Genomic DNA, 23,687 nt, shown 5'->3' with positions numbered 1-23,687 from the left:
GAGGCGAGACAGCAGGAGCCAATCAGAGTGAGTTTGATGTTTGATTGGCACCTGACCTGAACTCTGATTGGCTGTACCCTGTCAAACTGATGCTGCTTTGTGTCTCAGCGGGTGGGACGTGTCCTGTGTCCTTGGTGCAGATGCATTGTGGGAAGGGACTCTTCACTAATACCAGATTTCAGTCTGAGTGCAGAAAACAGAGCTCATCTACATGCACAGCAGACTGAGACCAGAGAGAGAGAGAGAGAGAGAGAGACGATGATTAAAGGAAATACAGAATAGAAACAGAACTAAAAATAGACCAACACAAGTCACATAATTTGATTGAGGATCACTGATCACGAGTGCAGAGTTCAGTGCTTGTGTCTTACGTGCGTGCGTGCGTGCTGTAAATACAGTGAGCTGTAGGTATTTGTAATCAGTGTGTTGGTTTAACTCTTAATGTGGCTGATGTACTCATGATCAAGATATTAACTCTTCATCATCACGTCACTGGTGCCTTTGTCAGCATTAGAATAAACGGGAGTTCTCGTTACTGTAGTGACTGAAGTGCGCGCGCATCCGTCTGTGTGTGTGTGAGCGCGTTCCGGGTATCAGGTGTGAGTGTGTGTCTGCAGCGAGTCCGTCAGCAGCGCGCCGGGCAGCAGCAGCAGCATCAGAGCCGGTAAACACACGCGATTTCTCTCTTCTGTCATGAGTGTGTGTGTGTCAGCTGTGATTGACAGCAGCACTCTTCATTTTGTACACGAGTGTGTGTGTTAAAGCTGAATCCCAGGTCCTTCATACTGTACACGGCAGTGTGCGTGTGTGTGTGCTACAGTTGAATCACAGGTCGTTGTGTACTTCACTGTTTGTGTGTTTGGATTCAAGAGTCCGTGAGGAAGAACTTCAGTTTATTTCTCGTGGGTTTGATTGTCGTGGGTCATGATGTCACGCGCGCGGCTGTATTAATGATACTCTGCATAAACACAGACGCGCGACATTCAAACACACGTGACACGCGCTTCATTTCTCTGTCATGTGTCATAATCGCGACACATGTCGATGGATTTGCGTGACAGAGTTTATGAAGTTCGCCGGCACCGGTCTCGTTTAACGGTTCTGCAATGCGGTGGGTGTGGATTGCGCGTGCACCGGGCCGGCGTGGCGTCACACGCGCCTACGTCATACTTCAGTGACGCGATGACGTTGTAAAGGGCCGCTTGCTTTGTGAGAAGCACGTGCGCTGGTTTTGTCTAGTCACCATAACAGGATTCAGAACATCAAACATTCATCTGGATCAAGTGTTTCAAATCAGATCTTACTAAAGATGATTAACGAGGCGATGCCACGAAACATACAGGAGACACTGGCCATCAACATTCATTTCTTCTGTTTACATGAGATATGATCATCACACATTTGTAACGTGAGCGTTTGTGCACTGTTCTCAGAACAGCAGTTGTGTGATGCAGCACCATGGACAGAGACACTCAGGTGGGTCTGATGAGACTGATGTCAGGACACTGCACTTGAGATCAGACTGAAGATGTCTATTTCTGTCGGAGATTCGCTGTGGGAATGAGAGCGCGTCCTGGATTTCTCATCTGTTCTGTGTTTCTTCATGTATATATTCCTCACCTGCACTGACATCATCAACTCTCATCTCGGCTTTACAGCCCAAATCTCACACGCGCTTCAGAATGTCTGTGCGTTTCTTTTTATTCTCAGTCGTGGTTCTCATAAGATCATTAGTTTCTTTTCAATATGCAAAATGTAAAGGTAGTACAACAAACCACCGTTACATTAAAGCCACAATATGGAAGAATTTTCACAAAAATCACTTGCACAGTGTGATATATTTCATGCAGTTGTGTACTTACATTATCCCAAATGTTCCCAAGAATGTGCAAATCCAGAGAAATTCCTATTTAAAATAATGGCCCGTCCCTTGTCTCCCTTGATTTGTCGCATATCAGTGAATTAATATCCACTGCTCCGCACTACCCTCAGTTTCCACTTGTAGAAACTACAGCAACACGCACATGCGGAAGTGGTTATACAGCATCTGTTGTTCTGTTATTATGGATCACGATTACTCTTTGGAGAGTAAAGGAAACCCCCCAAAAAAGTGTAAACGTAGGCCAAATAAGGCAAGCAGGCTTATGGACAAATTAAGAAATAAAACAAGGACTAATATCGGCGTGGCGTTTTCTAAATGGAGAGAGGTTCGCGACCAACTTGGACTCGACACAGACTCCGCTCTCGCATGTGTTTCAATAGACAGGTAAGCACATTTTTTTATTGTACACGAAATACTCATGCACAGATTATTTGAACAGTTATGAATGCAGTTACCCTGTGAAATACAGCATATGTCGCACAAAAATATGTAGCCAGTAACGTTAACTTACTTGTAAATGCTGTGGGTTCGTTCCAATTTACTTTTTAAACGACGACTGTATGACTGTTTTAAACAGGTAAAACTGTGTAGCATTACGCTACCAAATCAATGGACAAAGTCCAATATCAGTTGCGGGCTAACGTAGCATTCCACGTTTCTTGCAAGCTAATTCATTACGATGACATCAAATAAAATTCATTCATTACCTCGTCCGTGAACATGATGGGCAATCTCCGTACGCCTCTGGATGGTGAAAACGACATGTCCCATAATTCCACTCTCCTACATAACGTCATTTAGCTTCGCCTTTTGTTGTTGTTTCGAAAGTGCGCCATCTAGTGGTCCAAATATTCCATATTGTGGCTTTAAATAACAAACATTATGTTACATTTTTTGCAGTGCAGTACAGTTCAGTGGTAAGAATGTCGCAATGTAAAAACTCAGTCATGGTTGTTTGAATGATGTTTTCTGCTCATTTCATCATGATGTGTGCATGCATGCATGCATGTGTATGGATTGATGTTTAGTAAATTCTGACAGACACGTGACTGTAGGAGAGCAGCTGATTGGCTGAGAGCTCATCTGCAGATACAGAGCAGAACTAAAACAAGAAGATCAATCATGTCTGAAATGTGTTCAGCGGTTCAGTGTTCTCGTTACGTAAACCCCCCCATTATTGTCATGTGTGCTTTTGTATGTTTTGTCTTCAGCTCTCTTTACTTGATTGATGTTTTTCTACTGAAACAGGAAGTGGGGCGGGGCACATTGAAGCTGTGAACTGTGATCAGCTCCTGCTCATTGGTTCAGATATGATTTCAAATGTAAAGTGTGGGATCTTTGTTGTCTGGGAACAGAATGTTCATTTATGTTGTTATGGTTAATATCAATCAATCACTGTGGCCAAATGAATGAATATCTGAAAGAATGAAAGTGACACACGTGTTAAACACGCAGAGGTGATCGTCACATTAAAGCTGAACATCTGACACTGTGATATCATGCGTGATGAGCTTATGGTTTGTGTTGATGTTTACTCTCCTTTTTAATCATCCCAGTTTGATTTGAAATGACGACAGAACTCGAGACCAAAGCAGAGCAACAGGGGGCCAGTGCAGCTCCGCCCCTCCACGACCAGCTTCCTCCTGCGGCTGCACACAGCACACCTGTCAGAAAAGAACAGGTACAACAACATCACACTCAATCTAACACAAACACAACACACGCACAGGTTAGAGTGTGTTATTAATCGCGTGTGTGACGTTTGTTGGTGGAGGGTGGAGACGCTGGCGGGAGGTCAGATCATCAGCCGGAGGAGGACGATCACACGTCTCACTGGTCCAGATCTCCAGTGAAAGTGAGCAGAAGCTCCAGAAACATGCAGTGTAAGATCACACTACTGGACGGATCCGACTACACCTGTGTGGTGGAGGTCAGTCATCATCACTCGTGAGAAATAAAGGCTTTGTGTGTGATGTGTTGAACTGTGTGAGGTTACAGAACTCTCATCTGATATTCACTCTCATACAGCTTTGACACGTGTGGAAACACAGAAGGACTGTTTCATTCGGTTTCATCAGCAGTGTGTGTGAGATCAGGAGTGTTGTGTTGGGAAATAAAACTTCTCTGTGCAAGATCTGAATGTGTGTGTGTTTGTGGGATGATGATGTTTTGTGTCTTCACAGAAGCGTGATAAAGGTCAGGTGCTCTTTGCTAAAGTCTGTGAACATCTCAATCTGCTGGAGAAAGATTACTTTGGGATCACATACCGCGATGTAGAAAACCAAAAGGTAGAATTGCACACACACACACACACACACACACACACACACACACACACACACACACACACACACACACACACACACGTGTATGCGCAGTAGTTTGTGTGTATGATGAATGATGTGTTTGCTTGTTTTTAGAACTGGTTGGATCCAGCGAAGGACATGAAGAAGCAGATCAGAGGTAAATCACTTTATATGACACTTGTAATTCAGTACAGAAGAGATCTGATGATGAGGAGGATGAGGATGACGAGGATGATGATGAGTGAGGCTGATGTTGATGATGAGGAGGATGATGTGGCTGATGATGATGAGGAGGATGATGAGGATGATGTGGCTGATGATGATGATGATGAGGAGGAGGAGGATGATGTGGCTGATGATGATGAGGATGATGTGGCTGATGATGATGATGATGAGGAGGAGGAGGAGGATGATGTGGCTAATGATGATGATGATGAGGAGGAGGAGGATGATGTGGCTGATGATGATGAGGAGGATGATGAGGATGATGTGGCTGATGATGATGATGATGAGGCTGATGATGAGGAGGAGGAGGAGGATGTGGCTAATGATGATGATGATGAGGAGGCTGATGATGAAGATGATGAGGAGGATGATCAGTGATTCCCCTAGATTTACGGCTTTGGGGGGGATGTGGTCTCTATATTTTTTGCGGCAGAGGTCCGGACAATGCTTTTTTTAATAAATAGTATTTAATCAATCAATCTGATGTATTATCAGGCCATTTATTTTATATTCTGATAGCCACAGTAAGGTCTGGTAACTGATCAAATGTGATGTTGGCTCTGGTGCTGAAGTGAAGTCCTAGTAGTCTATTTGAATATTAAAAAAATTATTGACAACAAATGTAACAACTGAAATCAATTTATCATCAGAAGTTCTTACAAAGTTACTAATAAGTAGCCTTTCCATGCCATTCATACTACTGATTCTAAATAATCTTTGTGATTACACATGATTCATTGGCCCGGTTTCACAGAAGGCTTAGCTTAAGCCAGGACTATGCTTTAGATGGATTAGCATATTTGAGTCACTTTTATAAAAATGCTTTAGAGAGAAACATGACCTATGTGCATCTTTAGACAAAACAATGGCACTGACATATTTTACGATATGTTAGGGCAAGTTATTTTCAGTTGACACAGCTCAAATATTCATTTAAGTCTGGGACTAGCCTTAAGCCTTGTCTGTGAAACCGGGCCATTACGAAATGCTCTTAACATGCTGATTTTTAATCCTTTTAATAACATAAATGCTAAATATAGATACAAGACGTTATGGTTTATAATCTGTCACAAACAGTAAACTGACTGACAGCTAAAAACATTTTTGTTTACTTACGCGTTACAGTAAAAGTGTCCATTTATTGACCTGCTCTTGGTGTCTGCAGGTCTTTATATGCGACGCGTCTTTGGCGGGAGAAGCAGCGCTCACGGAGCGGAAAGGGATCAAATGAAGCGCGTTTGGCGCTAAATAAAGATATTAGAGGATATAGCGGCAAAATAATCAACATAACTTTCCCTGAGTGCGCGTGATGTGTACAGCTCAGTTATGTACACGTGCTGCTCAATTTAGACTACAGAAATAGTCTAATGTTTTGAATGGTTTATTATGTCTCGCGGTCCGGATGGAAGGAAGGATAAGCTAGGTGAAAACCTGTCATCCGGTGGTAACTGGACTGTTGCTTGTCAGAGGCAGGGCATGCGTCTTTTCTGTACTTAGACTCGGAGCGGGAGAGCGAATGTTGCCATTTTCACCACCCTGGGAGCGTTTAAAAATGCCAGTATTTTTATCTGCATTTCAGGTGGTTGACACGACATATTTTCCCACACGGGCTCTCTGTCCGCTGATGGGAGTGTGCTTACGTGTAGATGTGCACGCACGTGTCTCTGTGTGCAAGAGCATGGGGGCGGAAGTCGTTACGGAGAGCAGAGGAGAATTGTAAAGGCGCGACCATGTAGAAACAGATATGACATGCCATTGTTTAATACGAGAACAAGGTATAGACATGTTATATAGGAAAGGTAACCTTAAATGACTTCTCTTGTGATCTGGTGCTATATAAAAAATAAAAATTAACTTGACCTTCTGGGGGACGGGAGGTGCCGTTGGAGCGGCGGGGCGCCCCCCTAAGGCAATGATAGGGGAAACACTGATGATGATGATGAGTATGACGATGAGGATGATGATGAGTATGAGGATGATGAGGAAGATGAGTATGATGATGAGGATGATGAGTATGAGGATGATGAGTACAAGGAAGATGAGTATGAGGAAGATGAGGATGAGGAAGATGAGGATGATGATGATGAGGATGAGTATGATGATGATGAGTATGAGGAAGATGATGAGGATGAGTATGATGATGATGAGTATGAGGAAGATGAGGGAGGATGATGATGAGTATGAGGATGATGATGAGTATGAGTATGATGATGATGAGTATGAGGAAGATGATGAGGATGAGTATGATGATGATGAGTATGAGGAAGATGAGGGAGGATGATGATGAGTATGAGGATGATGATGAGGATGAGTATGATGATGATGAGTATGAGGAAGATGAGGGAGGATGATGATGAGTATGAGGATGATGATGAGTATGAGTATGATGATGATGAGTATGAGGAAGATGAGGATGAGGGAGGATGATGAGGAAGATGATGAGGATGAGTATGAGGAAGATGAGGATGATGATGAGGATGATGATTCTCTGCAGGCGTTGCCTGGAATTTCTCCTTCAATGTGAAGTTTTATCCTCCTGAGCCTGCGCTGCTGTCTGAAGACATCACAAGGTCACAACACATTCACTTCATCATCATCATAACACAACACAACATAGAGAACAGCTGTGTAGAGTGAGAGAGAGAGAATGTGAGTGAGTGTCTCTCGCCCGTCTCTGTTTCAGATATTACCTGTGTTTGCAGTTGAGGGATGACATCGTGTCTGGACGTTTGCCCTGTTCGTTTGCCACTCACACAGTTCTAGGTTCATACACCGTCCAATCAGAGCTGGGCGATCATGATCCAGACGAGTACGGAACCGATTACGTCGGCGAGTTTCGTTTCGCCCCTCATCAGACCAAAGAGATGGAGGAGAAGATCATGGACCTACACAAGACCTACAAGTGACTCAAAAAAACATGATAATGTTACCCAACAATATCACAGCTTTTTAGAAGTTTAACCGTTTAAATCCAAAACCCCGACCCAACAATATTCTTTCATTCTTTCTCTCGCTCTCAGAGGAATAACCCCAGCCGAAGCTGAAATGCATTTTCTGGAGAATGTAAAGAAACTCTCTATGTATGGAGTCGACCTTCATCATGCAAAGGTACAACACACACACGTGACACAACACTGAATCTCACAGCATGATGGAGTTCAGCACACACGTGTGGTATAACTCTCACATCAGTGTTGTGTGTTGTTGTATGTTTATTCTCGTCATTGTTCTGTTGTCAGACGTCAGTATGAATCAGATTAAAGCCTTCAGCACACACAGAGTGAAATCAAACTCACGTCAGATGAAGAAAGCTTCAATATTTAACTGATGTCACTGGCAGAAAACATCAGAACACATTATACATCAAACATTTACTCAACATCAGTTTGGCTGTTGGTTCTGTTGTGTCTATGATTTATTTCAGTTTAAAAACACAATGTAACAAACACTTTAACCAGTATTCTGTTTCTTGTTTTCCGTTCAACTAAGATCAAGTGATTTTTTTTGTTGTTGAGATTTTTTTACATTGACTTCATTTTTCCATTGGCAGATAAATCTATTTTTACGCTTGATAATCTTCAGATATTCTGTCAAGTCTACAGCGGTTCTAAGTGATTAAGTGGTGAAACTCGTCATCATAATCATCATTATATCTCATGTGTTCATGAAACACACTGAAGTTGTGCATGAAAGCGTTCGTTTAGATGAGTGGTCTTCTTTCTCCTTCTCTTACTGATGGTCTAGTTGATAGGACGATTCTTTCACTGCTTCTCTCCGGCTAAGGGAGAGGTAAGCTGCATTTGTGTATCTGTGTGTGTGTGTGTTTTGTACATGTCTGATGTCACTGTGTGAGTTACCTCATGATTCAGATTCCTCACAGGAGATCAGAACCTGTTCACTCGTAACCTCTGTGGATCCAGCCCTCACACACACACACATCAGATCGACTAAGATGTGTTTACAGAACCCTCCAGTCATGTGAAGACATTTTTCCCACAATCCCTTCTTTTGTAATATGATGTGTGTTTAACCATGTGAGCGTTGTTGTTCAATCTCTGCTGTAGCGTGTTTGAGATGTTGATTCACGTTTGTAATCTTTACCGTCGTCAGTTCTTCTGGTGCGCAGAACACAGTACACACGAGTAATGCTTCACTAGTTTCAGTTGTGATGTTTGAAGTGAAAGATAAATCCTAATCTGATGGATTCTCACATTTGAAATGTTGTTAGCAGATTGTAAAATTGGATTGAAAAGTGGAGGTGACAACACCAAACCATTTTACAAACCAGCTGATGGATGTTTGACACGTTCATTCTGAAATCCGAGGTTTGTACTGATTTGTTTTGAGACGATGATTGGCGCCTCTCTGATCGATCATTTGTCAGGATTCAGAGGGGGTGGAGATCATGTTGGGCGTCTGTTCCTCTGGTCTTCTCATCTACCGCGATCGGCTTCGTATCAACCGCTTCGCCTGGCCGAAAGTCCTGAAGATCTCTTACAAACGCAACAACTTCTACATCAAGATCCGGCCGGGCGAGGTGAGGTGAAATTCTTTACTGCGAGTGTTCACGCTGAGATCCTATCAAATCAAATGTTTGTGTTCCTGTTTAGTTTGAGCAGTTTGAAAGCACAATCGGCTTTAAGCTACCAAACCACAGAGCGGCTAAGAGACTGTGGAAGGTTTGCGTGGAGCATCACACGTTCTTCAGGTGAGTCTCGCATCATCACATGTTCTTCAGCTCTTAACAATGACTGTACATGTTGAGCCGTGAGATTCTTCTCCACAGATTAGTTTCCCCAGAGACTCCACCCAAGAAGTTCCTGACGCTGGGGTCAAAGTTCCGTTACAGCGGCAGAACTCAAGCTCAAACCAGACGCGCCAGCTCACAGATTGTGCGACCAGCACCCTCTTTTGAACGGTCCTCCAGCAAACGCTACACAATGTCTCGGAGCTTAGACGGGGGTTTGTTTACTTCACTTCTCTTTCTTGTTTGATGTAATGACATCAGTCTGGGTGACATCATCAGCCAATCAGACATCACTCACAACTGTTAGTCATGTGTTGTGTGTTAGACTCGACTGTGAGAATGTGTTTGACTGAAGAGAGATGATGTGGTTGATTCCATCAGTGTTCTGAACAGCTTTACATGATTGGCATGAGGAATGATTAAGTGATGAATGACAGCATGAAGTTGTGTAACACAGGTGTGTGACGGATCGTTTCTTTGCTGTGCCGACGGGGAGCGTTTGTTTGGTGTGTGTCTGATGTTTCTTGGATCTCCAGTTCCTGCACGCACATGTGTAGTTGTGTAGTTTTACTGTGAAATAAACAGTTCATACTTCATGTATCCACTAAAATCAAAGATGTTTTTTAAAGTCAAACTGACGGAAGAGTGAAGTTCTGATTTGTTATGTAAGACACTTTTCTGGGGTGACTGTATGTGTGCAGCGAGTGTTTGTAGTGGGTTTGAATGCTTGTTTTTGTGTAGACACACACACACACACACACACACACACACTACAGTATATTTGACAGATGTTGTGTTGTTGAATATGTTCCTCAGCTCAGCGGAATACACCCATGAACACAGCCAATGGTACTAGACCAGCAGGTATCTGTTAACCCCGCACAGACGAACATGAAGAGCCTCTGCCTGTTTATTTACCCACAATCCCTTGCTGCTGTAGTGACCGACTGTCTGTGCATGCAGTGGCTGACCCGGCATGTGTTTGTCCTGCACACGCTGCGTCAGTGTGTGCGTGTGTGTCTGTTTGCGTACATGTTGTGTGTGTGGGTGGCTGTGTACATGCGTGTGTGTGTGTGTTTGTGCGCTTGCGTGTATGTGTGCCTGCCTGTGTACACGTGTGTGCCTGTGTACATGTGTGTGTGTTTGTGCCTGTGTACGTGTGTTTGTGCGTGTGCCTGTGTACATGCGTGTGTGTGTGTTTGTGCGCTTGCGTGTGCCTGTGTACATGCGTGTGTGTTTGTGCGCGTGCGTGTGAACGCGTGTGTGTGCGCATGCACGCGTGTGTGTGCGTGTATGTGTGTGTTTGTGCGTGTGCCTGTGAACGTGTGTTTTTGCTTGTGCCTGTGTACACGTGTGTGTGTTTGTGCGTGCCTGTGTACGCGTGTGTGTGTTTATGCGCATGTGTGTGCCTGTGTACGTGTGTGTTTGTGCGTGTGCCTGTGGGAAGGGTAAACCTTACGGTATGGGGACAAAATGTCCCCACAAAGATGGCAATATCCAAAACCCTTGTCCTTGTGGGGACATTTTTTGGTCCCCATGAGGAAACAAGCTTATAAATCATACAGAATGAACTTTTGTGAAAATGTAAAAGAGCAGACAGTTGTGTGTGATTGTTTGGGTAGGGAATACGATATACAGTTTGTACAGTATAAAAACCATAAAACATGGAAACCCAACATGCATGTGTGTGTGTGTGTGTGTGTGTGCGTGCCTGTGAACGTGTGTGTGCGTATGCCTGTGAACGTGTGTGTGTGTGTTTGTACTCGTGCGTGTGCTTGTGTACGCTTGTGTGTTTGTGCGTGCCTGTGTACGTGTGTGTGTGTTTGTGCGCATGTGTGTGCCTGTGTACGTGTGTGTTTGTGTGTATGACTGTGAACGTGTGTGTGTGTTTGTGCTCATGCATGTGCCTGTGTACGCTTGTGTGTTTGTGCGTGCGCATGTGTGTGTTTGTGCGCATGTGTGTGCCTGTGTACGCTTGTGTGTTTGTGTGTATGCCTGTGAACGTGTGTGTGTGTTTGTGCTCGTGCGTGTGCCTGTGTACGCTTGTGTGTTTGTGCGTGCCTGTGTACGCGTGTGTGTGTTTGTGCGTGCCTGTGTACGCGTGTGTGTGTGTGTTTGTGCGCATGTGTGTGCCTGTGTACGTGTGTGTTTGTGTGTATGACTGTGAACGTGTGTGTGTGTTTGTGCTAGTGCATGTGCCTGTGTACGCTTGTGTGTTTGTGCGTGCCTGTGTACGCGTGTGTGTGTTTGTGCGCATGTGTGTGCCTGTGTACGCTTGTGTGTTTGTGCGTATGCCTGTGAACGTGTGTGTGTGTTTGTGCGTGCCTGTGTACACGTGTGTGTGTTTGTGCGCATGTGTGTGCCTGTGTACGTGTGTGTGTGTTTGTGCTCGTGCGTGTGCCTGTGTACGCTTGTGTGTTTGTGCGTATGCCTGTGAACGTGTGTGTTTGTGCTCGTGCGTGTGCCTGTGTACGCTTGTGTGTTTGTGCGTGTGCCTGTGTACGTGTGTGTTTGTGCATATGCCTGTGAATGTGTGTGTGTGTGCATGTGCCTGTGTACGTGTTTGTTTGTGCGTATGCCTGTGAACGTGTGTGTGTGTTTGTGCTCGTGCGTGTGCCTGTGTACGCGTGTGTGTTTGTGTGCATGTGTGTGCCTGTGAACGTGTGTGTTTGTGCGTGTGCCTGTGAACGTGTGTGTTTGTGCGTATGCCTGTGTACGTGTGTGTTTGTGCGTATGCCTGTGAATGTGAATGTGTGTGTGTGTGTGCGTGTGCCTGTGAACGTGTGTGTGTGTGCGTGTGCCTGTGTACGTGTGTGTTTGTGCGTGTGCCTGTGAACGTGTGTGTTTGTGCGTGTGCCTGTGAACGTGTGTGTTTGTGCGTGTGCCTGTGAACGTGTGTGTTTGTGCGTATGCCTGTGTACGTGTGTGTTTGTGCGTATGCCCGTGAATGTGAATGTGTGCCTGTGAACGTGTGTGTGTGTGCGTGTGCCTGTGTACGTGTGTGTTTGTGCGTGTGCCTGTGAACGTGTGTGTGTGTGTGCGTGTGCCTGTGTACGTGTGTGTTTGTGCGTATGCCTGTGAATGTGAATGTGTGCCTGTGAACGTGTGTGTGTGTGCGTGTGCCTGTGTACGTGTGTGTTTGTGCGTGTGCCTGTGAACGTGTGTGTGTGTGTGCGTGTGCCTGTGTACGTGTGTGTTTGTGCGTATGCCTGTGAACGTGTGTGTTTGTGCGTATGCCTGTGTACGTGTGTGTTTGTGCGTGTGCCTGTGAACGTGTGTGTTTGTGCGTATGCCTGTGTACGTGTGTGTTTGTGCGTATGCCTGTGAATGTGTGTGTGTGCGTGTGCCTGTGTACGCGCGTGTGTGTGTGTGTGTGTGTGGCCGTGCCTGTAAATGTCTCTAACAAGCTGATAGTTCAGATGATCCTCAAGTACAAGAAAACTCTTTTTCTCTTTTATTTTTTCATACCGGATCACAATATGCTCTGATGATGTGTGTCCATCATTGTGTATCATTGACTCATTGGAACATCAGACTGAATGACACTGTAAAACAAAATCTGATTGGAAAGTAACAAACTATTAAGAAGTGATCAGTTTTGGGTGAAACAGATGTTGTGGTCCTGGAATGTTCCAAGCGTTTATTTTATAAAGGAATAAAGATACTTGAGGTTGTGTTTTATTGTGAATATACTGTATATGTGAAAATAATTGATCAATATTCTAGTCAGAATTTTTATACACTAACTGTGTGTGCGTGTGTTTAGAGATGGGTACGGCATTGTACGGCACAGCTAAAGCTCCGGCGGTGAGTGATGTCATTACTTCAGTGACTCCAGAGGGAAAGACAGTGGCTGCGGCAGCTACAGGACCTGATGGAGATCAGGACAGAGTTGCACTGGCGGACAGCGTTGCACTGCTGGAGGAAGAAGACGAAAACACCAGAGCCACAGAGATTTCCCAGCCCAGCCCGCTCACACCTGTACACCTGGACACACGGGTACAGTCAGCTCTTGTCACTCTTGACACTATAAGATCATCTGTATCATGCGTGTGAACACTGATCTCTGTCATTACGTTCATTGAGTTCATTTACTGATGATGATGATGATGATGATGATGATGTGATTCTCTCTCTGGATTCACAGACAGATTTCACAGACACAGCTGTTGATGGAGACTTAACAGCCACCGAGGTTTGACATCTGCATTCTCATTCACTCGACACAGACAGACAGACATATAGTATCATGTCAATCATTCACAGATCGAGCACATGTGATGTCAAGACACACGTGTCACAGAGTCTGATGTGTGTTTGATTATGTGTGTTTTGTGCAGTCCGATCAAGAGGACGAGTCTGAAACGAAGACTCAGGTGAGATCATTTGACTGAAAACACACAGTCGTGAGCGCTCATCATGTTCATGTAGTGATGATGTCATGAACGATTGTGTGTCTCTCTTCAGTTCAGTTTCATTAGACGCTTTAAAGGAGAGAATGTGTTTATCAGACACAGCAAACTCATGTTAGAGGTCGGTGAGGGTTCACAGCACACGCATGATGTTGTGTTGAACTAACTGTGATTTCATGATTGAACAACAGACGTTTACTCACCTCGTGTGTGTGTGTGTGTGTGTGACATAGTGATGAAGTCGAGTCTTGTGCGTGTGAAACGCACTATAATAATGACGTGTGAGGTTTGACATGTTTCTGTCATGTTCTGTGTTCTGTGTGTGTTTGATGATGTTCAGCATGTGTTGATGTGATGTTGAACAGGTCATTGATCAGACACCAGACGAGCTGGTGAAACATCCGACCAACATCAGCGAGCTGAAGAGAAGCTTTCTGGAGGGAGGAACAGATCGGACGGGTCTGACGGAGTGGGAGAAGCGTCTGTCCTCCTCTCCGATCCGATCTCCTCGTCTGGATGAAGCTCCGATGATTGAACCGCTGGTTCCAGATGAAGTAAGAGCTGTTGTTTGTTCTTTGTGATGGATGTGCTGAATGATTTAGCCGCTTGTTGATTTCGTTTGCATGCAGTAAATGACTGCGGGAAACATAAGAGAGATATGAGCCGAGCTTCAAATCGTGATGACGAAAGAACCATCATCCTACATTCTCCAAACGATCACGTTATATCAGCATATTGACATGAATAACTGTGATTATTGATACACACATAATAATATTGTAACTCATTCAGTGTACAAATGAAACTTGTTTTCCTGTATTTTGAGTATTATTTCTTTCAGAGAATAACTGTTATTAAAGCGTACATAACTAGATATTTTTAAGGTCCTACTTTGGTTTATGGAGTGTCCAACAGTACAGAGAAGGTGTAAAAACACTATTATTTCGTTATGATAGGCAGTTATTCTTACCTTACTTCTTGACTGACTCTTAAATGATTCGTTCCCCTCCTTTCCCCTTGCCTAGTCTGATGTGATTGGTCAGATGGTCTAGTCTGCTCTGATTGGTCAGATGGTCTAGTCTGCTGTGATTGGTCTACCGTGAATGAGGCTCACGAGCTGCAGAGTTTGGGGGAGAAGAGTGAAGTTTTGGCGGGCAGTCCTAGCAAAACGTAGGCGGGGACTATATGTAGCGACGTAAATCCGCGGCGGTTGGCGAATCGACTAGGCACGACTCGTTTGTGTGATTCAGAGTCGACTCCCTTTTTTCCAAGCCAATAACTTTGTTATTCATTCACCTTCGGATTTACAACTTGGCAGACTGCTTACTTTCAAACACGGCAACATGACACACTGCATGAAATGTCATTTTCATGATCTCATGTTATGTACTCTTTAAATCATTTCCACAATTATTGTTTTACTAGATCAAACAGGAAGTAGAGGAGGAGAAACAGGAAGTGGCTGTGGGGGATTTAGCGACACAGGACAGGAGAGGTGATGTGGTAGGTGATTTATGATCATAATGAATCTTCACACGCCTGAGACCTGAACGAGCTTCACATGAGCAGAGGAACTGAGATCAGACAGAGATGTGTTGCTGTTCCCGTGACTAACCGATTAATCTATTCAACACGCTAACGTCATGTGAATGTTTGTGTGTTATATGTAGGAATCTGATGGGTGGGTCATTATAAACAAACTTCCACCTGTTGAGAAAGAAAACACTGGAGTTATTCCAGTTCTACCAGAGCAGAGAGCAGAAAAATCTGACGCTTTAACAAAAGATAAAGAAGATGTGCCCGAGAAACTTACTGTTGTTCACGAGAAGATCCCTCCCGTGGGTCCAGAACAAACTCTGATCGTCTCTGAAGATGTTCCTCCTAAGAAAATTCCTCCTAAGGTACCAGAGAAGAAACACAGATTCGTGGCCGCCGGTGACGCTCTGGAAGAGAAGAAGCTTAAAGCTGAAGAAGTGGTGTCGAGCGAGGACACCGCAGCTGTCCGATCTAAAGACATCGATCTGTCGGTCAAACTCTCTGATCAGCCCATCGCTGCGACCATTAAGGTCCTTCCTGTGACGGTTGAGTATCAGATCAGTGCTTCAGATGCCAGCGCTCCGGTGATCACCGTCAGAGAGGCCGGGACACCCTCTGTCTCTGATGCTCCGGTCACGAGCGTCCTCTCTGCTGAAGAATCCGGAGACGTCAGGACGGGCGAGCTGAGGATCTTCACCCGCCGGAGCTCTCCTCTCAGATCTTCTGCAGATCTCGGCCTGAGTCCCGGCCCCGTTCCCTATCTCATCAAAACCTCTCCTACAGCTCCAGTGGTATGACGTCATCACCCTCCGCTCTTTCTTTCCGTTGCCGTTTATGATGAGTTTTGCTTGTGCGACACAGATCCCCGCTCTGGAATGTGATGTCACACCTGATTTTTCTTTAGATTTGCCGTTTGGGCGTTGACCTTCAGAGCACGGATATATAAAAGCTCTTTTATGATTTGCAGTGGAAATCTCTCTCGGCTGTTCTGATGAAGTTCTCTGCACTGCTTTGCTTTCACTCACAAACTCCAGATCTTTCTTTTGCTTTTACTGCCGCTGAATCCAGAGAGGGTTTTATTCATGAGATATCTTCACATCGTCAAATAATTGATAAACATCTGATTCATTCATCTGTGATGTGCTTCTGTACTACACCAGCGTTCATTCACATGTTTAGTGTCATTTTCACAACGTAGTCGTTATTAAAAGTGAGTACAGCATTAGTTTAATGACAGCGCCATCTGCAGGACAAATATCATCATAACATTGCATTCAGTTGACGGATGTGATGTGATGTTTTTATGTGAACCAACACAAATGTACTCAGTGTTACGGTTAATTCCTCACATTTACACAGGAGTTTATTTCTGCTCAAAGCATAAAATGATTCTCTCATGAATAAACCCTAAATCACCCCTTTACCCACCCTGAAACAATGCTCTCAGTATCCTGTGGAATTAACTGTGATGTGTGTGTGTGTGTGTGGGGGGGGGGGGGTCTTGTCTTATGTGTTTTAACTGTCTGTGTGTGTGTGATAGTAACTCATAATCTTGTGTCTCGTGTGTGTTATTAACTGTGTGTCTGTGTGTTTTTGTCTCTTGTGTTTTAACCGTGTGTGATCTTAACTCATAATCTTGTGTCTCGTGTGTGTGTGTGTGTGTGTTTAGCCTAAGCCCAGTTTTGATGAGATGTCTCCTGAGCTCACAGCTCTCTTGCAGTCCACTCGCAGTTGGGCGTCTCCGTCGTCGTCTGATCTCATCACACCCTCATCTCTGTCGTCTCATAAGGTGCAGCACTGCAGATGTGTCATGTGTTAATGATGTTACAGTCACAGACGCTGATGTCTTTCAGCTCTTCTGAAAAAAAAAACACTAACCCTCTCTCTTTCTCTCAACAGGTATTGGTCTGGCTTTTTGTTGAAACTAGGGTTATCACCTATTGCATTATTGCTCCTGTATGACATATTGCTTATTGATCCCTGAACTCTCTGTAAGTCGCTTTGGATAAAAGTGTCCGCTAAATGACTCAATGTAAATGTTCTGTCAGAACACAGTCATGAGTGTTCTATTTCTAACATCCGTTCGGTATCTCACTATGGGAAAGCCTCAGGCGTGACAGACAGTGTTGCCAAATAGAGTTGAAGGTTTCCAGCCCAAAAACGGTCCAAAACCCGCCCAAACGCACACAAAACCACCCAAAATATTTGATTAAATTTGATCAATATTTAGCTATTTTAAATGCCACAATTAATGTACCATGCTATGGCTAGCGACATACACCAGCAGCAATGGAACCACAGTAACAAAATGAGACAATAAGACGTTCACATCTATGGCCCATGGCCCCGCCCTCACACCACACACAATGCACTTTTACAGTGTAAAGATCATTCACATACCCAATTCGTTAATAACGAGTTCAACAATGTGTATTGAAATTATATTTTATACTTCAAATATTATTATTTTAACTATTATTATTACTACATTTTACTCATTATAAACAGGTGTGTAAGTAAGTGCGAGACATAAGCCTACCTTTAAATGCAGAACAGTAACAGGGTGTCGGTTGTAACTTGACAGGATGCTGAACTTTTCAGAATCACTCTCCCACTCCTTTCTGTAACATTTTTCATATTTTGCGCACTTAGACTTCGGCATATTGACTGTTTATATTTCCCGCTGAGTGCTGGCTGCCTGCGAGCTGCCTGTGACCTCGTCAGTGGCCGTGTTTAGTAACGTCACGATTACTAATTGGATGGAGTACACGCACACTTGGGTGTTGTTAAATAATAAGCCTATACAATGTACATGAACCCGCCCAATCTGGCAACACTGGTGACAGACTGCGGAAGCACCAATTGCACCACGTCATCAGCGACCCAGGAGTCCCTCCTCCCTGGTATATAAGCCGCTGCCGCCCACGGCTGCATCATTCTCACTTTCCTCCCCGTAAAGATTGTGAAAGCAGTACTCTACGCATTATTGGACTTGCCGCTAAACAGTTTACAGACGAAGCCGGCCGGTGACGTCGCAAACGCGGTATACCTGGTACTAGGGCTGGGCGATGTGTTTAAAAAAATTTAAAAATCATCGCGATATCCGATAATATCGGGTGTGTTTGACTTCATGCAACGTTGTGCAGACGATCAATCTGCGGATACGGACTGGGAGGGAATTCGTTCCGGTGTTGTGCAGAGAAATGCACCCCTAACAGATTATGCACCTCCTTCAATAACACGCTGTCCGATTGGCTAATTCTAACCCCTCCCCACACCCAATCCTAATCCTAACCCCTCCCCTAACACCTAATCCTGACCCTAACCATTGTGGGGAGAAGATAACGGAAGAAGATGCGCCATTGGGTGTGGATGCTCTAGCCCACCCATGGCCAAATGCTCTGTTATACGCATTTCCCCCTCTGAGCCTCATCTGGCCGATGCTACAGAGATCAAGGGAATTCAAACATTCGACCAGCCCTGGCCTCTCCTGTTGCGCAGAGACCTCATCTCTCAGGCAAACGGAGAGATATTTCATCCTGCACCTCACAAGATAGCTCTGTGGGCCTGGCCCATGAAAGGATGAATTTAAATGCCATTGGACTATGTCTAATGTGATCGAGACTATTCAGAGCGTTAGAGTAGCATCTACCCGCTCTTTATATGATCATAAGTGGAGATGGTTTGAATGATGGTGCACGGAGAGACGGATCATTTCATTTTTATGCTCCCTGTTAGATGTTCTCTGCTTTCTACAGGAACTATTGGATAAAGGTAGAGCTTTTTCGACAGTAAAGGTCTATCTGTCAGCTATTTCAGCATGTCATGTGGGGCTGAATTCAGGAACGATAAGCCAGCACCCCCTGATATGTCAGTTTATGAAAGGGGCGAGACGGTTACTTCCGGTCACTAAGTCCCTGGTCCTGTCATGGGATTTATCGGTGGTTCTAGATGCGCTCTCACGGCCCCCTTTTGAACCATTGGAAAGTGCGGATTTGCAGCGTCTCTCTTTTAAGACAGCTTTTACTGCTCTTGCTCTCACTACAGCAAAGCGGGTAAGCAAATTGCACACGCTGTCTGTACATCCGGCGTACATGCAGTTTGCATCAGATGGATCCAAAGTTATGCTAAAAACAGAGCTATTGAATTGCTGGCGTTTCCTCAGCCTTTTTCTTCACCAGAGGAAGAGTGGTTACACTGTTTGTGCCCGGTGCACGTTCTACGAGCATCGTTACGAAAGAGTAACCAGCTTTTCGTTTCTTGGGCTGACAATATCAAGGGAAAACCTATTTCACGTCAGCGACTCTCCCACTGGGTGGTAAATTCGATTGTAATGTGTTACAAGGAACCAAATTTACACCCTCCTCCAGCACTCAGAGCCCATTCTACTCGAGGAATGGCCACCTCCTGGGCCCTGTTTAGTGGTCTTTCTGTTCAGGACATTTGTGCTGCCGATTACACGGTAGAAGTAGATATGCTGAGAATGATGCAGCCGTGGGCGGCAGCGGATTATATACCAGGGAGGTGGGACTCCTGGGTTTCTGTTGCGATTGGTCCGTCTGTCCGACAGACGTGGTGCAATTGGTGCTTCCGCAGTCGGTCATGCCTGAGGTGTTCCCATAGTGAGATAGCTCACTTCTGTTATCACAGAACCTATTGTTTCATGTGTTTATCAGCTCATATCTGTCCTCATCCTGTCAGACATCATGTCATCTGACATCGACTTGTCTGTGTTCTGGATATTAACAAATAAAAGAAATACTCATTTGTCCAGATGTGAAGGTTTGAGACGGAATGTCAGACTTTCTCAAGAGCATTTTTAATAGTCGGAGGATGGAAGGTGGAAATTGAAGATGAAGCGTCTCATTGAAGACGTCTCCTGGTCTAAAGATGATTTTTGACATCATTGTTTTTCAATTTTTTTTTGCCGATTTTAATTGCAGTTTTACACATTTCAGGTGGATGATAAAGTTGAACTTCTATGGCCTCAGAATGACCTGATTTGCTGACAATACTTGACGAACTGAACAGGATACATGCAGATGTTTTGTTTGTTTATTTCTTAAGGTCAACTTGAATTCAAAATTGACCCTGTTGACTTTTCTGATCCACGATACCGGCCATCAGTCATTGCAAAAAAATCTGGCTCGTGTAATGTTTTGTCGGAATGAACGTTTTGACTTTCAAACCTGAAGATTAGTCGGTTTCAATGTTCTGTTTCACGAGTCACGTTACAGAAGTATATCATGTCTCAAACGTTGTCTCTCGTTGATGTTGAAATACATTCTCCTCACGTTTGACCACATGTTGATTTTGTCTTTGACAGCCATCCGAAAGCCAAGAGGGTCATCCAGAGAAGAGCCCATCAGAAGAAGAGAAACAGCCTCAGGTAGAGCCGCCTGAATCTCCAGCGGTCCCTCTGGAGCCGGATGTGTATTATCAAGCGTGTGTTGTGTGTGAAGAGGCTCTCGATGAGTCTGAGTCTGAATCAGAGTCTGATCATGACACCAGTGATTCCAGCAGTGTAAACGCAGCAAACTTTGACAGACCCCTCCCACTCACGGGCGTGACCCCCACAGGGGGCGTGTCACCCACTGACAGTGAGTCTGGGGGTGAGAGTTTCTCTCTGTCCACCGATGATGAAGATGATGTGGGATCAGGAGATCAGTCGCCCAACATGAGCCCGTCCGCTCCTCTTGGGACGGCCGAGCAGCGGGGTGTGGCTGAGGGTCAGAGCGGGGAGGTAGAACTGACCGCCGGTTCAGAGGTGTGACTCCGGTAGATTCCCAGATCCATCTTCACCTCTTCTCTCTCCAAACCTTCTGCTCCTCCAGTCCACTGCTGGTTTACTCTAAGGGTCTAACAGCAGAACATCAGATTCCCTGAATGAGAGAGAGAGAGAGAGAGTTTAACACAGAGCAGTCACCTGTGACGTCATACTGCTGCTTCTGAACTCTCCCACAACACCCTGATCCTCACCTCACCCGCCGTCTCATATGACTGTGTGTGTGCATGTGTGAAACACGTTTATATCTGTGTGTGTTTTTGTGTTGTTGTGCAGTCGGAGCCGTCAGGTGACACACAGGAGATGCCTGTCATCCGCACAGAAATGAAAACCATCACGTATGAGTCCGTGCAGGTGTGTGTCTCTTATCTAGTGCTCTCGCACAGTTATAATCATACAAAAACATCAAAGTAACATCTGTTTGATATCTCTTTAATAGTTGTGTTGTTGTTGAAACTCGTTCAGGGTGAAGCGGACGGAGATGCTGATCCTGGAATTCTGATGAGCGCTCAAACCATCACATCAGAAACCAGCAGCACCACCACCACCACTCACATCACAAAGGTACAGAAGCACCCGTAAGAGTGATGTCATCATGACAGACGTGTCTCACTGTTCTGTGTGTGTGTCGGACAGACGGTGAAGGGAGGAATATCAGAGACACGGATCGAGAAGAGAATTGTTATCTCAGGAGATGCTGACATCGATCATGATGAGGTGAGACCTGTATGAACTCACGATGGAAGAATTACTGTCATCATTTACTCGCCCGCTTCACTTTCCAAACCCGTGTGAGTTTCTCTTGTGGAACAGAACAGTTTTCTAGTATTCCTCATGTCGAAATAAAATCAGACGTGTCACATGACCAGTCAGGATGCGTGTCTCCAGAACGGCGATGTTGACGTACACGTGTCATTGGAAGAGAATGTTGTGTTTCACAAAAGAAAGAAATGACATTTTCTTTTTTGGGTGAACCGGCCCTTTAACAATCTTCAGTCGTCATCTCACAGTCACACATTCAGTCAGTTTGTATGTCTGAATATTGAGGCACATACAGCAAATCAAGATGCGGTGTGAGATCTGATTGTGTCTCCTGCTGTGCGTCCGGCCGTGTGATGACTCAGGCTCTGGCTCAAGCTATCAAAGAAGCTAAAGAACAACATCCAGATATGTCAGTGACTAAAGTGGTGGTCCATAAAGAGACGGAGATCACGCCAGAGGAGGGCGAGGAGTGAGGCAGGTAAGGCAAGAGCCAATCACAGAGGCTTGACTGACCGCAAGCTGATTGGCTGCTACGCCGGGCCTCGCGGTTTGGAGCATTGCTATTGGCTGCCGTTCTAACACGGGCATTGCTTTTGGCTGTTTATCAATCCCATAATGCATTTGCATTTGTTCATTCAGCTGATGCTTTTATCCAAAGCGACTTACGAAAGAGGGATCATTTACCATTCAAGTGTACACGTCAGAATAACACTGGAGTGAATGAACACGCTAATCGTGTAACTGCTTTAACAGAATCACGTGAAAGATGATGTTTCAATGAAATACAGATGAGGTTTTCAATGATCACATGACCCCCCTCATCTGAAGCCAAACACCCTAGCAACCACACAGCAGCATCCTGGTAACCACTGGCAGCAACGCATGGCAGTGAGCTTTTATACACAGACATACAGTCTTCAGAAAATCCTGTTTATGAAAGATTGTGTGTGCGTTCATTGCACGACTAACAGTGTCATTTCACGCTGCCGTGACATCATCTGCCGCAGGAATAATGTTCTCACTAAAGTGCTTTTGTGTGTTTTAGGATTAACATCATCTTCATGCGTTCTGGAGAATTCTCACGTCTTCACGCTGTGTAAAATGACGGAGGTTTCTGTGAAAATGAGGAATGGAACCACAGAATGAATCACACACACACACACACACACACACACACGCTTACAGACTGGATCACTGTTACTGCATGACACGGGAACAAATGTGAGAGAAGAAAATATATCCACGTTTCAAATAAATACTACATGAGCGCAGTGTATAGTTCAGCCACGAGCTCGCTATAAAGAGGAAATATAAAACTTACAGATATCTACATTTTACTTATTACAATAGCCTACTGCTCACCATATCAAGCCGAATGAGTGCACAATATTTAACCACGCAAACGTGTGCCCTCCCCAACATCGCATCACCCTTTCATCTCACGAATAACAACACGCGGTTCATTCTTCCGCACGAGTGTTCTGTTGTTTCGATTTGAATTATTCATCCGTTTTTTCCCTTGTGAATGTTGACTTTAGAATGGAATGAGACTGCTGTGAATGAATCTGTGCACCTATGGCTCATCACAAGTTTTAGATCAATCCCAGAATTCTCTCTGCCACATCTGAGCCTTAAACTGTACAGAAACCTCAACACAACTCCAGTGTGTCTTTGTGTCTGTGTTTGTTTCATCAGCATCCCGTATGATTTTGTATTTCATATACGGCATCATGTCCTGCTGAATGTTTCCTCCTCCAGCTCAAATAAAATCTGATTTCGGATCAGTTCGTTGTTTCTTCTGTTTGCGGTGACATGTGAGCCACGTTCATGTATTTCACATGCAACAAGAACATTGTGTTCTATACAGCAATGCTGACTCACACACGGTTATGTAATATGTCTGAACCAAGTAAAAAATACAAGAGCATACTATAGTATTTGCTATCGTTAACTAGTGTATTAGAGTTAGCACAATATTTACTATCTAGAAATGTTTTAAAGATGCTGTCTGTAGTATCACTGTGTTAGTGTT

The 23,687-nt window shown here is 44.6% G+C and overlaps 1 protein-coding gene across 3 annotated transcripts; it reads left to right on the top strand.

Annotated features, from left to right (window-relative positions):
* The first annotated feature begins 180 nt into the window (after nucleotides 1-180).
* On the top strand, nucleotides 181-23,456 carry epb41l3a (erythrocyte membrane protein band 4.1-like 3a). 3 transcript variants are annotated; one of them, XM_057322343.1, is made up of 26 exons: nucleotides 181-664; nucleotides 3,439-3,563; nucleotides 3,657-3,812; nucleotides 4,066-4,170; nucleotides 4,303-4,345; nucleotides 6,908-6,983; nucleotides 7,097-7,315; nucleotides 7,434-7,521; nucleotides 8,158-8,202; nucleotides 8,798-8,950; nucleotides 9,024-9,121; nucleotides 9,200-9,375; nucleotides 9,977-10,024; nucleotides 12,927-13,159; nucleotides 13,308-13,355; nucleotides 13,501-13,536; nucleotides 13,938-14,126; nucleotides 14,998-15,075; nucleotides 15,243-15,899; nucleotides 16,778-16,897; nucleotides 20,435-20,875; nucleotides 21,170-21,247; nucleotides 21,359-21,457; nucleotides 21,530-21,610; nucleotides 22,018-22,133; nucleotides 22,701-23,456. In XM_057322343.1, the coding sequence occupies exons 2-25, from the start codon at nucleotides 3,450-3,452 to the stop codon at nucleotides 22,126-22,128; spliced, it is 3,492 nt and encodes a 1,163-aa protein (XP_057178326.1). In that variant the 5' UTR covers nucleotides 181-664; nucleotides 3,439-3,449; the 3' UTR covers nucleotides 22,129-22,133; nucleotides 22,701-23,456. The 3 variants fall into 3 exon arrangements, with proteins under 3 accessions (XP_057178326.1, XP_057178327.1, XP_057178329.1); XM_057322344.1 differs by lacking the exon at nucleotides 9,977-10,024 and having other exon boundaries at nucleotides 185-664; XM_057322346.1 differs by lacking the exons at nucleotides 8,158-8,202; nucleotides 9,977-10,024 and having other exon boundaries at nucleotides 188-664.
* The last annotated feature ends 231 nt before the right edge of the window (nucleotides 23,457-23,687 follow it).

The sequence above is a fragment of the Triplophysa rosa genome, linkage group LG23 (assembly GCF_024868665.1).
Source record: "Triplophysa rosa linkage group LG23, Trosa_1v2, whole genome shotgun sequence".
Classification (NCBI taxonomy): Eukaryota; Metazoa; Chordata; class Actinopteri; order Cypriniformes; family Nemacheilidae; genus Triplophysa; species Triplophysa rosa.
Note: the sequence above shows the minus strand (reverse complement) of the source record. Positions and strands in the feature narration are given on the sequence as shown.

Excerpts from the sequence above, each read along its gene's own strand:
- epb41l3a (XM_057322343.1), top strand. The coding sequence starts at position 3,450 with ATGACGACAGAACTCGAGACCAAAGCAGAGCAACAGGGGGCCAGTGCA. Across the intron at positions 7,522-8,157 it reads TCGACCTTCATCATGCAAAG|TTGATAGGACGATTCTTTCA; the intron begins GTACAACACACA and ends CTGATGGTCTAG. Across the intron at positions 9,376-9,976 it reads GTCTCGGAGCTTAGACGGGG|CTCAGCGGAATACACCCATG; the intron begins GTTTGTTTACTT and ends TATGTTCCTCAG.